The sequence below is a fragment of the Hirundo rustica genome, chromosome 1, assembly GCF_015227805.2.
Source record: "Hirundo rustica isolate bHirRus1 chromosome 1, bHirRus1.pri.v3, whole genome shotgun sequence".
Lineage (NCBI taxonomy): Eukaryota > Metazoa > Chordata > Aves > Passeriformes > Hirundinidae > Hirundo > Hirundo rustica.
The window spans coordinates 22,895,844-22,915,053 of NC_053450.1; the positions used below are offsets into that span (position 1 = coordinate 22,895,844).

Here is a 19,210-nt window from a genome sequence, read left to right on the forward strand (position 1 = left end):
CTGCGCATGGTGCTCTCAGGCCTACGACTCTCTCCAACCCCTGTTCTCAGCACTGAACCCCTCACCAAAGGGGTACCCAAATCCCTCCTGAAGCATCACCTCCAGGAAATCAGTGGTCATCCAAGGTGCTGGGTAAATACACATTAAAAACAACTTTTTTGTTGGCCTTTTGTTTATCTAGCTGAATTCCCCAATCCACTCCACCACTGAGATAAAAAAGAGGAGGGTCAACACTGGGCACAAAATGCTTCAGGCAGGACTGGAACCAGACCACTTCTTTCAGCAACATCCCTGGTTTAATAAAATCGTGGAACTACAGCAATAGCCCACACCAGCAACTTCAAGATAACATGCATTATCTCCATTTTATACATAACAGGCTGGAACTATTTTCATATTATCCAACTGCAAAGCTCCTATCACCTTCTATAAGAGAACAGCTGGACTAAATGTTGTCAGTTGAAAAAACAAAACAAAACGAAAAAAACCAAACAAAACAAAAAAACCACAAAAAACCCAAACAAACAAACAAACAAACAAACAAAAACAAAAGCAAAAAAACAAACCCAACCATGACTTGAACAAAAAAGCTAGGAAAAAATCTGCCAATACATCATCTTCATATTTATATTATTTCAGTTTTGCTGCAACCAACAGTACATAAAAAAACCCAGGGGCTGTTCCTTTTTTGAGGAGACATTTCTGGGCAGGCTGCTCTGAAGTTGGCTCTGCTTGTTAGTATTTCCTTAAAATTAAAGGGCACGGTCACCCATCAGGGTAAAAAAAGTGCATTTTAAAACACATGCAAAAAAATGAATTCTTTGATACTTTATGGCCAAACATCTGCTAAACTACTACTTTCCTTCAATTATGGGATTCTCAAAGCAACAATTATATATATTTTCCTCAGAATTTGGGGGATATAATCAGTACCACCACAAATCAACACAGTCTCTCTCTCTATATATATATCTCTATGTTTTGCCAATGTTGAAACACTGAAAATCAGACAAGGACATTGACTAAATATGGTAAATCCCCTGTTTTATAGCTCCCAAAACTTGAGCAGTTCCTAATATTCAATCCTGTTTGTTACCTAGGAATCTCTTTCTTCAAGGTGATGACCATTTTCAGTCCCTGCTGATTTCTGGAAATCAAGATCACTCTGTTTCATGTTTCTTCTCTCCCTGTCACTAAAGTGGGCAGTGAAGCTACTCCCTCCTTGTAAGTAGATCAAAGGAAGTGAAAACTTTCTCTTTGACCCAACACCTTCATATCTTGGAATACACTTGGAGAAGGAGAATGTTGGAGGTTTTTCCTCTTCAATAGAAAAATCTAACCTTTTCTGTACTCTACTCTTTTTGCTGTGTAAATCAGACAGAATCTGGGAACTTGACATCTTGGCATATTTCCCAGTCATGAAGAAGGATTTTATCCACAAGATCATAAGGTACTGAAAAGCCTCCTGCACATCATCCAACTGTTCGGTATCTAAGCCAAAGTGGGCAAATCTCATAAAATCAAATAAACGACAAAAGCTCTGTGTGCATCCCAATAGGGTTTCAATGCCATAGACATAAGTTAGAAGCCATGCAGGAAGAGACATTCCTGGTATCCTGGAGTCAATGGACTGGCTTGGACTTCATAGCTAAAAGTACTGCTACTATTTAGGGCTTCCTGTTCCTGCCCTGAAGGATTGCAGATTTTTTTCCACACTTGCATGGTCTATGCTGAAATGGAAAGTAACCAACCTCAGCATGTGCTCTAGCCATTGGATCTCTCTTAGGAAACACTGGTTTGAATTTCCAGTGACAGAAGGGAAAATAAACCCTGAATTTCCAACATCCAAAGCCAGGTTTCTAATTGCTGCCAGGCTATTGCCATGTTAATGAAGAACCCGTGGGAGCACTTGCTTGGGGTGCTGAGCTTCAGGAGGAACTCTGAGGGAACCAAAGGCCACCAAGTCCAGCACCAAGTTTCAAGCTTCTGCCAATGTCTCCTATTTTCTTAGCTTCTTGGGTCACAAGCCTGGGGCCAAATCATGGGAAGGGAGAAATACAGGGAGAAGATGAACTGAGAAGATGAAAAAGGAAAAAATGGTCTCCTGCTGGGATGGGGGAGTCAGCCCCTCTCATCTTAACCTCATTCCTAGACCTTAGAGGACAAGAAGCCCCACCTGTACTGTCCTCTGTCTCTAAGCAGACATCAGTAGCGTTAAGGAAGGGATCTGTTTGGGCTGTACCAAGACAGTGGATTTAAAACTGAGCGGTCTGAAACATATTCCTGATAGGAACACTGATTTAAAACATGTAGTAACTATCAAGCTAACAGCAAACAACTTCAGGGATTATCTGCACAGTCCACTTCAGAGGCAGCTGTGAAGGAACCAAAGAATCATCAAAGAACCAACATCTGAAGGACAGTCTTCAGCCTTTAAAACATCCCTCTGCCAAAACTCAGCACAGCAGCAGCAGATGTCCCTAGTTTGATCCCACGTAACCAACAGTACTGTAACAACAGGATAATTGGCATTGGGCATCTCACATTGAGTTGCATTATTTTGATTACAGGAAGACTCATACTCCCACAGCTTCATGGCTAAAACAAGACATATCAGATCTGCTGATAATCCCTCACTGAGGGAAATTGTTCAACTATTTCTGATGCGATTTAGGGCAGTCTTCTATCCCTTTTTCTTAGGAATAAGGCACTGTGACAATCCTCAGAAGTGACAAGGCAGTGGTTTTAATAGTCCAACTACACATTTTTCATTCCATGCTTGGTATGAGTGAGAGTTTTAGGACAGGCACTTTTCTCAACAGCATGCCTTCCGATTCTCTTGCCCTCAGAGGCTGGTGACGAGCAGCTCTTACCAGACATTTCCATCAGACAGGAGGATGGTCCAGTGATCGGAAGAACAAGAGCCAAGTGCTCACCAGGGACCAGCTACCCCACACAACCTTCTCCAGCACGAAAATCTGTCACAGATTGCACAGAGCGAGATGAGACCAGCAGAAATCAGAACAGGCCCAAACGGGAGGAGAGTCAGAAGGTAAGTAATTTAATCAAAATTATTCCATGAAGTGTGAGAAATGGCCCACTCTTTTGAGACAGATTTCATTGCCATAAAGTCTTCTAGCACCAACACTCTTCAGAAACATGGCAGATCTTGGAGGAAACTGAAATTGTGATAAAGAATAACGGGGGGGTTTTGAACATTCCTCAGTATAAACCAGAACTAGACAATACAGTCATATCTTTCAACATATAAAATCTTTACAGATGAAAAAGAAGGACATAATTAGCCTCTGTAGGTATTTTTAACATGCAAATTCAGAATATCTCTAAAAAAATAAGGCAAATCTAGGAGTAAAATCAGGCAAGTGCAAATAACTACAGAACTAAGAAAGAGAAGTGAAAAACAGACTTTTTGGGATGTGAACACGTTTGCCAAAATTAAACCGCAGGTCCTCTTTTCAGGTTTAGCAACACTTTCTAAACACCAGGAAAGACCTTTTAATTTTAGTTTACTTTTTAGGAAGCTTAGAATAGGACTGGAAAGGACACAAAATTAATTGTAGGCTAAACATTTGCTATAAATCTTCTCCTATTAAAGCACTAATCATAGGACTTGCACAAAACTTGTACATATCATGGGACAAACAGATAATGATAGTACTAGTTGCTTTGCATTTTAGGCATGTGTTTACCTCAGTATGACAGAACTATCTCAGATAAAATTCACAGCAGCAATTTTGCAAACCAAGTATGATTTATTCCAAGCATATCTTAAATTACCCAGTTTTATTTGTTGCATTTTGAAGGGCTATATATTTTTTTCTAAACAAAACAGTTTTATATGTTGTTTCATTTCAAACAGAAAGCATGCTATCACAAAAATTTACAATTCATAAAAAAATTATGAGTAACGTTACCTTTTATTCCCTAAACTAAATTTATTTTCTCATAAAGGAATACAAATGCTTTTGAAGTGGTCTAGGAATAAGTATATTGTTTTTTATGGAGAGCAGTCACAGAAGGAGGTTCTCATCTGGCCTTTAAACAATCCTGAAAGCTTCACATCAATAAGTACAAATAGAGAATCTTATAAATCATTTTGTTTGTAGGCAATCTAAAATTTTGGGGTTGAAAAGACCAGAATTTTGTTAAGCCCAGCTAATGGTTTTTCTTGCTCCTGAGTAACATTTCACACACAATCACCTAAATGGCAACACAGAGTTCAGTGACAGGTAAGTGACAAAGTGAGCATGTAAACAACATGAACAGTAAGTTCCAAGGTGAGCATGAGACAACAAAGGGAAGGACACACAGATACTGACTGCTGTGTTTAGTGAGGAGCTTGAACTCTCCAAACTCAGCTCCTTTTCCTGCTGTCTTGTTTTTTACTGGAGTGAAGGGCTGAATCTGGCAAGATAGGGCACATGAAGAGAAGGATAAATTACATGTTAACTTGACACCCCATGGAGAACTTCTTTCCTACCAATCACAATGGAGGACCAGAATCTTTGCAAATGAGGTTCAGCAGTGTTAAAAAAAAAGGTATAAATTTGATGGAAAATTCAGCAATCAACTCTAATTTTACAAGTCTGTTCAACCAAACTATATTAATATAAACTGCATCAGTCATAACCACGCCATATAGAAAAGTCTCAGGAAAATAGCACCTTGTTTTGCAGAACTACTACAGCAAGAAGTAATCCACAGTTGGACAACTGAGAGAAATTACTAGGGGTACAATACAATTTGTGTTAAAAAAGCAAGTCATATGTAATTCCAAAAGGAAGAGTTACCTTCTGGAGGAGTTGCAATACTGTTCCCAAGTCCCAAAATAGCAATGCTGTGATTCCTTGGTTCCAGCATCTCTGCAAACTCTTCTCCTCTTTCCCAGTGTGGTACTTTCACAGGCTCCAGATGCACATTTTCCAGCCCATCTTTCTGCAGGGCAGTGAACATATATTTGATGGCTGCCTCTAAGTTTTTTGAACCACTGAGTCTAGGTCCTATGGTGTCAGCAAAAACTGCTAATCTTTCATAGGATCTGTTCTGAGCCTTTCCATGAACAGCAAGATCAATAATAGCCTTAGCAATATTAGTATAGCCAGCTATCTCATTTTTAATGTCTTCAAATGACTTCAGGGACCTTCCATCTCTTCTCAAAGATTTCCCAGCATACTGGTGTAATAAATTCATGAGAAATATTAAGAATAAGTACTTCATTTTTTTCTTTTTCTTCTTTTCCACAGATGGCCTGTTACAGAGGCAAAAAGAAAAAAAAAGTTAAAAAACTCATACACCTATCAGCAATAACTTTTTGTTATTTGGATTGGCAGACAGAAATGAAATTAAATTAGTTTATCATGAAAATTCTTTGATCAGAACTAGCGGGAAAGTAAACTCAACTTGAAGACCGAGTTATTGAAAGCAAATGAAAAAGATCCTTAGACCACTGGACACAATCTTTGTTGTGGTCTTTAGAAATATCCTTGGAATGCTGCATCTCTTTAAATAAACACATTCTTCAATGAATCAAAACCCAGGGCTGCTCCCAAGAAGGAGGAGTTTTGCATCTCCTTTCTGTTAGGAGCAGGACTTTTCAGAAGTGCCAAATCAAATGTCTTTACACAAAATATCCAGACAAAAACTTTTCTTAAACCATTTATGAATAAAAGTTCTTCCCAATCTCCGTCTTCATAATCAGGAAAGTACTTTCTCTTATACTCAAAAGATGTAAGATTTAGTTCCAATGCCTCTAGTGTCCTGGTTTTGGCTAGGATAATTTTCTGCTTAATAAGTGGTACAGTGTTGTGGTTAGGATTCAGCATGAGAACAACATTGATAACACAATGATGTTTTGGTTGTTGCTAAGTAGTGCTTACTCTAAGTCAAGGACTTTCCAGTGTCTCATGCTCTGTGAATGAGGAGCTGCACAAGAAGCTGGGAGGGAGCACAGCCAGGCCAACTGACCTACACTGGCCAAAGGGATATTCCATACCAAGCTGAGTACACAAACTGGAGGAGTTGACTGGAAGGGGCTGATCACTTCTCAGAGAAAGGCTGGGCATTGACCAGCAGATGCTGAGTAATTGCACTGTGCATCACTCATTTTTCTTGGGTTTTATTTATTTTTTATCATCATCATTATTATAACACTTCTTTTCATCTACTAAACTGTTCTTATCTGAACCCATGAGTTTTTGTACTTGTACTGGTTTGGCTGGCCTGGTTTTTGGCAGCAGGGGGCCACAAAGATGTCCCCTGTGGGAAGCTGCTGGAAGCTTCCCACCATATCCAGCAGAGCCAATCCCTGATGTCTCTGAAGATGGACATGCTGCTGGCCAAAACTGGGCCAATGGGAGAGGTTAGTAATGCCTCTGTGATGACATACTTAGGAAGATAATCAAAACAAAGTCACTGATTTTTTTTCTCCTAATCTGAAAAGAGAAGGAGGAGAGAACATGTGAGGGAAAAAAACATGTGAGGGAAAAAAACATGGCAAAACAAGGAGGGGCAGGAGGTGCCCCAGGCACCAGAGCTAAGATTCCTCTGCAGGCCATGATAAAGACCACGGTGAAGCACCTGTGCCCCTGCAGCTCATGGGGATCCATGGGGGATGCAGAGATCCACCCACAGCCCATAGGGATCCACAGGGGATGCAGAGATCCACCCACAGCCTGTGGGGATCCACAGGGGATGCAGAGATCCACCCACAGCCTGCGGGGATCCACGGGGGATGCAGAGATCCACCCACAGCCCGTGGGGGAGGTACCCATGATGGAGAAGGGGGATGCCTGGAGGAGGCTGTGATCCAATGGGAGACCTGGTAGAGAGAGGGGACCCTGTTTCCAGGCTGGAGCAGCCTGTCCTTGGAGGACTGTATCCTGTGGAAAGAGACCCCACATCACAGCAGTTTTGGGAGGATTGTGTGCTCATGGGAGGGACTCACATTGCAGCAGGTGTGGTTTGGATGCTGCTCGTGTGAGTGGACCCATGCTGGGGATATTCACAGAGAACTGTCTCCCATGGGAGGGACCCCACAGTCTCACAGAGGAAGGACTCCTCTCCCAGAGCAGTGCAAGAAAATCTCAGTGATGATCTGACCAAAACCCCCATGCCCTGTCTCCCTGTGCTGTCAGTGGAAAGGAGGGAAGGGCTGGGGGGAAGAAGGTGTTTTAAGGTCTTGTTTTACTTCTCATTATCCTCCCCTGATTCTGTTAGTAATAAAATTCATTTTGCTATTTAAGTTGAGCCTGTTTTGTCCTTGAAATATTTCCCCTGGTCCTTATCACAGTCATGAAGCCTTCATTAATTTTTTTTCCCCTCTTCTGTCTAGCTGTGGCAGGGGAGGGTGAGCAAGCAAATCTCGTGGGTGCCTGGCCTTGGGCCAGTGTTAAACCACAACAGCACCTCTTTTTCTGTGTCTCCTCCCTATGGACTGAGGGCTGGGAGTGGGAAGTTAGTGTGTGTCTGCATGGTACTTAGTTACCATCTGGGGTTAAACCATGCCAGAATATTAACAAGCCGCCTTTGGATCCGCTTCCCTCTTTCAGGGCTTTATTCCATAAGACTTATATCAAGTAGATCTTTGAAGAGCTCAAAGTCTTCTCTCCTGAAGTCCAGTGCTATCTATGATCTTGCTTTTTACCTGCTCCTAGGATACTGAATTCATGGACACTGTAGCCAAGGCTCCCTCTGACCTTCACATCACAACTAGCCCTTCAATGCTTGTATGAAGTCCATCATAGCACCAGTCCTTGATGGCTTCTCTATAACCTGTGTCAGGCACCTCCTGGACTGCTGCTTATGGCCTGCTGTGATGACCCTCCAGCAGATATTGGGATGGTTGAAGCACATCATGAGCAACAGAATCTGTGACTGAGAAGCTGCTTCCAGCTCTTAAGGCCTCATCTACTTGTTCTTCCTGATCAGGTGGCTTATAACACACAGCTGCTCTAGTCACTCATACCGGTCTGCTCTTTAATAATCCTTATCCACAGGCTCTTTGTTGGTTCATCATCCATCCCCAGGCAGAGTCCAAGCACTACAGCTGTCTTCTCACATAAAGGGCAACTCCATCTCCTCTTCTTTCCAGTCTGTCCTTCCTAAAGGGCATCTATTCATCCACTGCAGCTTTTCAGTCATGTGAGCTATCCCTCCACATCTCCATGATCCCAACAAGATCACAGCCCTGCAACTGCACACAGACTTCTGTCTTCTTGATTTATCCCCCATGCTGTGAATATTACTGTGCAGGCACTTAGAGGCATAGATTTGTAAACAAACAGAAGAGGCAACCCACAACATTTATGAGAGCTTCTGATCAGCTCCCAAAAAGGGGGGATAATACACCAGGCATGCATCTATAAGATGCCATCTGAAACAGCCATTAGGCATGCACCCATAAGATACCATGTGAAACAATGGCTGTGCACTGCAGAAATGAGACACAGAAAAAGTCAAAGTACTTACCACATTTCTGGGATCCATAAACCACCAGATTTCAGAAACAAGCAAATAAACAAAACCACCCCATTACCCACAAAAAACACTCATGCAATCATTTTGGAGTCAACAAGCCTAGCTCATATGATAACCAACACAAACTGCCAGCCTTCATGGGTCTTTTCACAAACAGCAATTTAGGCAATAGCTTTAGCAATAGAGGAATACTAAGGTATTCTCCTTTACAAGTCAAATGTCCACTAAGCTTGAGATCAAGGAAGTAATAAGTTTTTCACAGTGAAGCATCATTTTTGCAAAACAACAAAAAATCATCATTGATTTCATCTGTGAATGATAAATCTATCACAGAGATTTCTCTGAGACAGACTGGGCAAAGGTCTTACACAACCAGGAGCAGAAGACTCGGGTTATCTCAGGACACTGCCTGAGAATTGCAAAATGCCTTTTATAGTCTGAGTTACTGTTTATTTGTGGTTATACTACACAGAGGGTATTGGTGTATTTTTATTGCTATGCTCTGCACTTTCCCCATGTCCCTCAACCAGTTAATTACATCCTCTTAGACATCCTCTTCTAGAGACATCAGTCATTTTCTCAGGATGATCATGCTCATCTCCTGATTTTTGCCAAGTTCATCATGCACAAAGAAGCCAGGAAGATAATGGATAAGTGCTGTATGGAGTAAGACAACGATTTCATAGACTTAGCTTCAAAAACCTAACGTTTAGGGATTTGTTTGTTTGTTTAAGAATCTGCAAAATCTATCAGAAAATGCAGATACACTTAGCTGTTACAAAGAAGACACAGAGGGATTATTTAAATAGTACTGGCCAACTCAAAGATCCCCCAGCTACCAACTTCATGCATTTTTTTCAATGGACAGATGCAACTGCAGTTATCACATTTCCCTTAACTAAGAAATGCTTTCTTTGTTCTTCCTAGCCTCATTCAAAACCAGCAGCATCCTCACTCCAAGGGCTGCCCCAGAGGACCTGCATTTAAGAGATACACTTCTTCCAGGCATTTCCCACTGAACAACGAGAACAGACACGTCTCCACAACTTTTGTGGATGCAACTTACTTCTGCATTGCACAGCATTTCACGGCCTGCCAATACATTGTAAGAGGAATATAACTGAATTCAAACCTTGGTCAAGAACACAAAAAAAGAAATGTCATTTATTGTGCTTTCCTTGAATATCCCAGCATAATCTGTTCAAAAGCAGCTTCCTGAAATACTTCTCTGCTGGGTGAAATAATATCATACTCAGATTGCAATACAGGAATCACTCCACTGCTAGTCCAGGGAAGGAATCACACATCTATTTTCCCAGTCTCTGCAACTTTATCACCTCAGTGAATCATCTAGCAAATGAGATTTTTCATTTTTCCACATCTAACTAGTTAAGACTCAGCAAATGAACCTCACAGTGCCAGCCAAATTAATAAAAAATAACAGGACAATAAAATTGTTCAGTGCGTTTTATTGTTCATGAAGCAGAAAGAGGGCATCCAGTCATAGCAGTACCTGGATCCATACCGAAGGAAGTGTGTGTGTATATATATATGTGTGTGTGTGTGTGTATATATAAAACTGAATATAGTTCACAGAAAGAGAGGTTTTTCCCTGCAAAATCCTAGCAGAACATTTAAAGGGGAAAGTCTGGAGTGAGGAAGACCAAGTTAGGTAGCACTTAAACAAACTGTACATGTATAAATCCATGGGGCCCCATGGGAGGCATCCACAAATATTGAGCTGATATTATTGTAAGGCCACGCTCGTCATGTCACTCCTATCTTTGAGAAGGGCAAGAAATAAGATGTAGGAAACTACAGACCAGTCAGCCTCATATCAAGCTCTGGCAGAAAAATCCTGAAAACTACTTCCACACATACGAAGGACAAGAAGGCGATGCAGGATAATTAGCATGGATTTACAAAGGTGAAATTGCATAATCAAAACATGATGCCCTTCTAGGACAAAACTGCTGGCTTGGTAGATGAGGATAGAGCAGAGGATTTGTTTCCCTTTTACATTAGTAAGGCAGTTGACAGTCTCCATAAAGGTCTCAGGGAAGCTGATGAAGTATAGGCTGGATGAGCAGACAGTGAAGTGGACTGAGAATCAACCAAACAATCAAGCTCAGAGGATTTTGAGTGACATCTAGCTGGCAGATAGTAGCTAGTGGTGATCCCTAAAAGTCCATACCTGGTCCAAAACTTTTACAAATCTCCATTAATAACCTGCATGCTTGGACAGAGTGTAGCCTCAGATGATGGGAAGGTTGGGAGACGTGGCTGTGTACTCGATGGTTGCATGAGGAGGCAGGCAGGCAGGAACCTTATGAAGTCCAACAAGTCCTGCATGAGGGGAAGAGTAACCCCCATGTAAGACAGGCTGGGGATACCCAGCTGGAAAGGAGTTGGCAGAGAATGAGGCAGCAAAACCTTATGTTGCCAAAGACCAACAGCCTGATGGGCTGCACATCAGGAGTGTTGCCAGCAGGAGGGGGGACGTGATCAGTCCCCTCTAGTCAGCATAGAGAAGCCAGACCTGTATTATTTCTTCATTCCTGGGCTTCCCAGTATGAGAGAGATGTGGACATGCTGGAGAGAGCAACAAAGGGCCAAAAAGATTATTAAGGGACTGGAATATCCAGTATCCCTACTAAGAGAGGCTGAGAGAGCTTTAACTTTTCAGCCTGGAGAAGAAAAGATTCCTTTCTTCTCTATAAGGAGAGGGAGGGATTCATCAGTGGAGAGGAATACCTGATGGGAGGGAACAAAGAAGAGAGAGCCAGGCTCTTTCCGGCTCTTTCCACCAAGAGAAAGAGTCAATGAAAACAAACTGAAATATATGAAATTCCATCTGAACACAAGAACACTTTTTTTTTTTTTTTTTTTTTACAGCGAGGGTAGTCAAACACTGGAAGAAGTTGCCCAGAGAGAATGTGAAGTGTCCACACAGGGACATATTCCATACCTGTCTAGGCATGGGCCTGGACAACCTGCTGCAGCTGACCCTGCTTTAAAAGGCAATTTGGACTAGGCCTCAAAAGATGTCTTTGAAACTAGATGTAGAGTATGAAAGGAGATCAGAGATACAAGCTGAAAGGTTTTAAAAAATCAAGGGAGAAAGGTTCTAGTTATGTAGAAGAAAAAGAACCTAAAGGCAGAAAATAAGTACTTTTCAGCTCAAATTGATATGAAAGAGAATGAAATGTACAGCACAGTACTATGCAGGTAGTGCAGAGGGTGTCAGAAGATACATTTATTAGTAGTTACTTTAAGGATGCTCCTACCTATTGTCTGGCCAATTTGTACCTAACTGCTGTCTTTGATGCTAAAGTGCAAGCTCATTGGGATCTTCATCTTTTAAGGGTGCCCTTATATAAAAGAAGAGCACACCCAATCTTTAACTAGGTTAACTGGCATTTCCACCATTAAAATCATTACAATATAAATTACTTAAATGTTACAGATGAAAAAGAAGAGAAAGAGTACAGAAGAATCTCTCATATGAGAGATTGATTACTATCTGATTGATTACTGTCTATAGCAATCAGATAACAGAAAGAGGAGCAGAGGGCATTAAAATAGGATAAACAAAGCTAGAGCACTGCTTCTTCTCCAGTGCGGCAAAGCTTTCCAGAATCCCAGCTGAAAATACAGACAAAAGGATACAGAGAGTTCACAGGAGTCATGGTTATGGGAAATGAGGAATGAAAACAATAAATTGAGGCTATTAACCGCTTAATTGCTAGAGACCTGCTCTACCTGCAGAATATCTACCAGTTTCCTAACCACCTTCTGATTTTCCTTCAGGGAATGTAGGGAATCTTGAAAACACACAGTGGTTCTGATGACACGAAAATAGACTGAAAAACCCCAGGGTAACAAAGTAACATACTGCAGAGTGATGTCTGATACATTTAATAGCAGTGGAAAAAAGTTTGTTGTGACAGCTGCGGAGTAGGATGGCTGGAAGGCTAGGTGAACTTGCAAAATGAGGAGGAGATTTCTGCCTAAAAATAAAGTCAAAGTTCTTCTATCACTTATAAAGAAAAGGAGGGGGGGTGGATGGGGTGGTGGGGGAAATACAAGCTTTATGATCTTAAAGAGTGAAGCAGAAAAGCAGACATTCCTCAGAGACTGCTTTTTCAGAATTGTCATAATTCCTCATCTGAGAGAACATTTAATCAGTTGGAAAATCTTGGGTTTGGGAACACACACAGTTGAAGCTATCACTTACATTACAAAGCCATTAAAATTAGCCTTTTGACATGTAAAACTAAGGCAAAAAAGAGTACAATGCAACATGGATATAAGGCTTTGGATAATCTTATCATTAGTTCAAAAAGTCTAAAACACCAAAGGAAACACCTGAGCTGCTTTACTTTTACCAGCTTCAGAATTTGATTTTCCTTGATTTTCCTTCACTATTTTGATTTTCCACAACTGAAGATATGTACTGAAATCCTTGAAAAGATAAGTGTGAACTATGACTATATAGGCTCTAGTAGTGATATTGACTTATGTAGACAGAACAGAAAGGGAGAAGTTTTAAGAACTCCAAAGACTGAGAAAGTCCAAACGTTCCAAGAGACACCGCAGCCATAGCTCCCCATTTGGCAGAAGTTCATACACTATTTATAGTCAGTATGGGGGAAGTACTGCAGCTTAACATAGAAAGGAAGCAGCAAAAGGAGCCACTCTTCCCTCTTTCTTCACCTCCAAGCCTCAGAATGGTAACAGACTACCTTGATATATTCTTATTCTGTGTCTGCTGCTAAAATGGATGGCAATAATCCTGAAGAATCACACCATAACCCATGTGCAGAATACTGTACTAGCAAAGCCACAGAAATGATCAGCCAGCGACTTCTCCAAGAAACAGTGTGGTCCAGACAAAAATTAAGTTAAGAATAACAAAAAAACCCACAAGCACTGAACAATGCCTCAGCTACATAGCAGCTGATATTATTCTTCTTAATAAGCATGGAAAATACAGTTCTCAAAAGGGAGTACATTATCTTTTCAGAGGCAAAAGATATGAATTCAGTGGGATTTTTAGATGAGAACTGAAGAGAACAGAAACACCTAATGAATGGAAGGCCGTTAGGAAAAAATGACACCAAAATACAGTGTTGTTCATATTACATTAAATGCCAAAATATATAGCTAAAGCCAGCTGACAGTGCTGAAAGACAACTTGTTGATGGGAGGGAATGATTTTGGACAATTAAATCAACACATACAAGAATAGGGCTACAATTATACTACCTGGTATTTTTATGCTTAACTTCATTCAAATCCACAAGTATTGCCCGAGTATAAAAAGCAAGACAGGTATCTTGTACCATTTCATAAATTACTGAGACTCAAACTTTTAACAATTGCATATTTTTGTGTCAGCCTTTCCTACAGGTGAAAAGCACTCCCTCTTTAAGGAAGCAACATAACCACAGAAATTTTCTCTCACAACCACTTCTGTTCTTATGCTTAAACAATGCTTAAACTTCTTTTATGCAAAATTCTAAACTTAAGTTTCTTTTAGAAAACATGTTCAAAGAGACATCTTACATCCTGTATTAAGCTAAATCATTCCCACAAATCGGGATGTTAAGTATTTTTCTTCTGAGTTTTAACTGAAAGACTAGCAGACTGCATCCAGGCAAATGATGAAACCTACCTCCCTACCAGGAGGAAGCCTATGACAGAAGGTATGAGCAAATGATCAATTCACACCTCTGGATAGCTAAAGCTGCTAAAAGTGATGGTCAGACATTGTAAGAGGAGCAAATCAAGTTTTGTTAGCGACAGTCAACACAGGCTGTGTTGCTGTTTGTTATTTGGTTTCAAATTGTATTTCATTTTTACACTGGGTTTTTTAAACGTTTGTTCTGTACTCCCCTGTTCTCCTGGAAAATGTAATATCCTGAAGTTTGTCCCTGCCCTTCCCCAAGCCCACCTCCCACATTCTTCCCAGTCCCCTTCCCTGAATGTAATCCAACCCTGTTCCACTCCCACCTTATCCCTGATTGGGTATTGGCTTGTCCCCTCCCAGAGCTCCTTCCTCCCTGGATATAAGCTGGAGCCAGGTGTGGTCAGGCCTCTTGATTCAGGGCTCTTGGTTCAGGCAGTGAGACGGGGCTCGTGACCCAGGCTAGGTCTGGGGCAGGACCACAGAAAAAAGACTGAATAAAGCCCTGGTTTCACCTCCAGATCAAGTGCAGACCTCGTCCTTTGCCACCGATGGGGTCTTGCTCTCTCGTGCTAAGGGAAAGGTTCTCAGCCGCCTCCTGGGTTTTAGAACCCCGAGAAAACTTCTTCTAACTGCGGCTTGTCTCGCTAGTCTGGGCAAAAAGGAGCTGGAGAGCTCCATGAGAGAGACAAGCCACAGGGCCGTTACTGTCAAAGGTTGGTCTGCCACTCCTGTGAAAGCCAAAAGGAATCCCACTGTCGTACATCTGGTGATCAAAGGTACCTCCTGACAAGCCTCCAAGCAGCGTTCCAGCAGAAGGCTCTTGAGTGCTACAGAACACGTGTGTGCTCTGTGGTGCTCTAAATTTTGGCCAGAAAATCGAAATATTTTGAGTTTCTCCTTCCAACAATTAAATCTCAGTTTTAAAGGCAACTACACTTTACACTACTAAGGGTCAGGGCATTTGCCAAAATGAACCACCAAATTAAGCCACCTTAGTTACTAATTATGTAATGTGTAACAGGAGTGTAACAGACCAACTTTTCTAATGAATTTTAACAAAAATTGCCCAGATATTTGCAACTACATATATATTATATACCACTCAGAATTAGAAACTTGCAAGTTAAATTCTTAGCATTTTCATCTGTGACAAGAATAATACTCATCTACAACCACATATCTACAAAACACTTTTTGCTTTGCATATGGAACAAAATTTTTCATTTTAAGTCAGCAGGTTCAGAGAAAAGTTATGCACATTAAACACCTTAAAGAAAAAGACCAAAAAAGGGCAATACCAACATTTTCAAAAGTATCCAACCATTTTAGCTACTTCATACATCTACAATCCCAGTACACAAACTATAAGTAGCACCATAATTCCAAATTAAGTCAATAATCATTCAGCAATGCTGAATATAAGATATTTAAGAGTATTAACAAACAAAATTTCCAGATAAAAATAACTGTAACTTTTTTGAGTATCTTTTTCATTTTTCATGTTTTTTCATACAGTCTTTCTCTACAGTCACAAGAAAAAGTAAGTTCCTCATTACTGCTACAGTAAAAAGCAATCAAGTGGTTTTGTGAAGCTGAGAAGTCTGGTCAACGTATTGCAAGATTTGTTAAGAACTCTTATTTTAGTCTTTCCCCTCCTTACTTGGGATACACCCACTGAAACTTCCCTTTCCAAAGCAACAAAGGATGAATTTGTAAATGCAACTATACAAAAAAAAAGCACAGGATCAAGAATTTCTCATTACAACTGACATAAAAATTATCTTTATGATGTACACATTGCTTTACTTATATTAAGGGTGGGAAAAGATATTAATTTCAATGAGATATATTATGAAGTATGTAATTTATGATTTCATCATGTTTACTAGAGCATAATACTGGTACTCAGATATCACACTGTATTCCAACATACCAACTTTAGAAACAAGTTGCTACAGTTCAGTGGAAATGTACAATTGGGGCCACCACCCAACTGCAGAATGCACTGAAATGTGGGGGAAAAAAAAAAAAAAAGAAAAAAAGAAAAAAAAAAAGGCAGCTTAAAAAGCTTGAACGTAAGAGACTGCTAGCAAGATAAATACACTTTACTTAAAGAGCTTGAGAGAAACCTGGGTTTTGGCCAATTCTGAGAAATAAATTAGCAAAACCAGACCTCCTTCTGATGTGGAAGAAAGCTCCAGCAACACTTTTTCATCAAAGCAACTCCCCAGTGCAGCATGCATTTGATCATGAAGCATGGCACTTAGCATGCACAGGGCAGTTCTGATTCTGTATTTAACTTCTAACTACTTTTTACTGCCATTTAAAAGACAAAAATTTTCAAATCATTTTGCTATTGCAGGATAAAAAGTCAGCTAGGACAACAGACATATTAATTTTTCTTTTTTTTTTTTTTTTTTTGAGCAATGTTCAACACCTCCCTGTTATCATCAGGGCTCCTGTGCTACTCACTGCACAGACACACTGAGAGAAACATGCCTTATAACTACAGATAAACCAACAACTGGAAGAGGAGAGACCCAGAAGTGACACCTCCAAGTGCTTCAGTTGGCACATGAAAGACATTAGCATAACCACTCAGTCCCTTTCTTCTGACACTACCAAGAGCAGACAATAAAAAGCTTGCTGCACTGAAGCAAATGGTTATGTTACAAAACATCAACTGGCAATCAAAGAGAAAAACAAAAGGAACAAACAACAAACAAACCTCCAACAAAAATCACAAACAACCCCTTCCCCCAAAATATGTTATAGAGTAAACACAGTAATTATATAGAGAGGACAGTGACAAAATGTGATCAACCCTCTCTGTGCAAATGTTAAGACATCTCTCTGACTTTGCACTGACATGATTCTTATACTGCCCCTGAACAGTAATCCTCAGAGATTAGATTATGCCAAGAAGGTATGGGAGGAAACAAAACAGACAGGAGTTTCCTCCTAGATCTTAAATACTTCTGCACAGTTAAGATTACAAAAGGAAAAGTGAACACACAGGTGCCAGGTCCCAAACTCCAAAGAGGCCTTTGAGAAAATCAACTCATCGGCACTAACAAGAACACAGCAGGTTCAGGTATGTGACTGCACCTGAGCCCAGGAAGCATACAGGGACTTTAGCCAAACAGAGCCCAGAGAGCCCACAGCTTCACTTGCATACCCCCACTGCTCCTCCTATCCTCCTGCTATGGCAGGCGACAGCAACAAACTCCTCCTGGCTTTGCTGGACAAGTTATGCCTGATACACGACAGAAAGTGAAACTATTTTGACACTCTTTAAATTGATATTTATATACAATGCTACCAAAATGAGCAGAGCTCAGGGAATTAAGATATCTCTAGCTTTGGTTCTTCCTCCAAAACCACTTTCTGCAAGCACAAGCTTTGAGAATGTGGCCTTAAACTGTTTCTAGTCACAAGACCAACCACTACGGAGACAACAGCTTGAAGAAACAAAGCATCCAGAGCACTCTATTTTGATTTAGCTATAAATGTTGCTTTTCAAACCCACACAATTGCCCAGTCATAACTACATAAAATTCAGAGGGCTTTATCCACAGCATGAGTAAAGCAAACATTTGTGACTCTGGTGTTAGTAGTGCGAGTTGAAAATGGAGCCTCTGCATCCTTCAGTAAATCCAGATATTGCAAATGTCAATCTCTTAATTAATTAAAAGTAATTCCAAATAAAAATGGAACCTGTATTGGAGGATCACTTACACTTGGTTTTCATTTTATCACATACATCAGCTTGCAAGCAGAGGCAATTGATGGAAGTAGAGTTCACAAGAAGTTACTAACGCTCCTTCATTCAAAAGCATCTGACTTCTTAATGAAGTGGTGATCCTTTCAGGATGATGATTTCACCACATGTGACCTCACTTATGTTTTGATTCTGTTTCCCATGACAACTTCCCAGTTACTCCCTGAAACAGATCTGAGGGCAACAATAACCCTACACCCTTTAATCCATGTTTACCAACAAGTCTTGTTCAGCACAAAGAACTTAGATATGAACACCTGGAGAGCAGGCAAGAAGCCTACATTTCTCAAGTTTACTATCCTAGTTAGTTCCTGGATTAAGGCTTTTTTTACAGCAGTTACCTTTTGCTTTCAGAGCAGCAGCTCAGTTTATACCCACAGTTACCCACAATTGCAGTGATGCTTGCAGCAAACAGCCCAAGTGTTGTTTCACCACAGCTGAAAATGTTTTCCAGGGAAAATAGTTGACTTTCATCCTTCCTGTGCCACATGTCTGCAAGGACAGGCAATGTAAGACAGCATGTTTCATTTTGATCATTTTGGGAGGTAACATTAGACAGGTGCCTACTCTAATTTTTATTTATGCAGTATGCATCTGTTTTTCTTATTTAGGGTTCACATACTGGTAAGATTCCAACAGTTATTTTCATGTAAGATTCTTCAAAGGAACTTTCCTATGCTCCCATTCCTGTCTTCAGCTGCTCAACTGCTCTTATTCTGGATTTTCAGGAAAGTCACTGCAGAATCACAGAATGGTTTGGGTTGCAAGACAGGTTCAAGGTCACTCAGTCCAACCACCCTGCAACAAGCAGGGTCAGCTTTAACTAGATCAGGTCGCTCAGAGCCCAACCCAACCCAACCTTGACTGTCTCCAGAGATGGGGCATCTACCACCTTTCTGGACAACTGGTTCCAGTTTCATCACCCTCAGTATCAATACCTTCTCCTTTATTTCTAGTCAAACTCTACTCTCTTTTAGTTTAAAACCATTACCCTTTGTCCTATCACAAGATGGTCTGTTAAAAAATCTGCCTCATATTTCTCATATACCTCTTTCATTGTCAGATTTGCTTGAACAGTCCAAACCTGAACAACTACCAAAGAGCCTAGTACAATCCATCTTTACTGGATACATTGCATTTGGCTATGCCAGGTCTTCTAACAACTGCAGGGTACACCAGAAAGCACTGCAAAGCCAAATGTATCTGCTGACTTGGGTGGCATTTGTTGCTGGAGACAAGCA

General features: G+C 40.7%; 1 protein-coding gene across 6 annotated transcripts in view; it reads right to left on the minus strand.

Moving 5' to 3' along the window:
• The window catches only part of CPQ (carboxypeptidase Q), a 145,417-nt gene that overhangs the window by 120,845 nt on the left and 5,362 nt on the right, over positions 1-19,210 (minus strand). For 2 of the 6 annotated variants that reach the window (XM_040078152.2, XM_040078180.2), the window contains exon 2: positions 4,812-5,269. In XM_040078152.2, coding sequence (XP_039934086.1) covers positions 4,812-5,238 — 427 coding nt within the window. In that variant the 5' untranslated portion in view covers positions 5,239-5,269. Of the gene's footprint in view, positions 1-4,811; positions 5,270-16,361; positions 16,384-17,926; positions 18,053-18,310; positions 18,462-19,210 lie in introns of those variants that run through there. The other 4 variants (XM_040078134.2, XM_040078160.2, XM_040078143.2 and 1 more) reach the window with 4 other exon arrangements.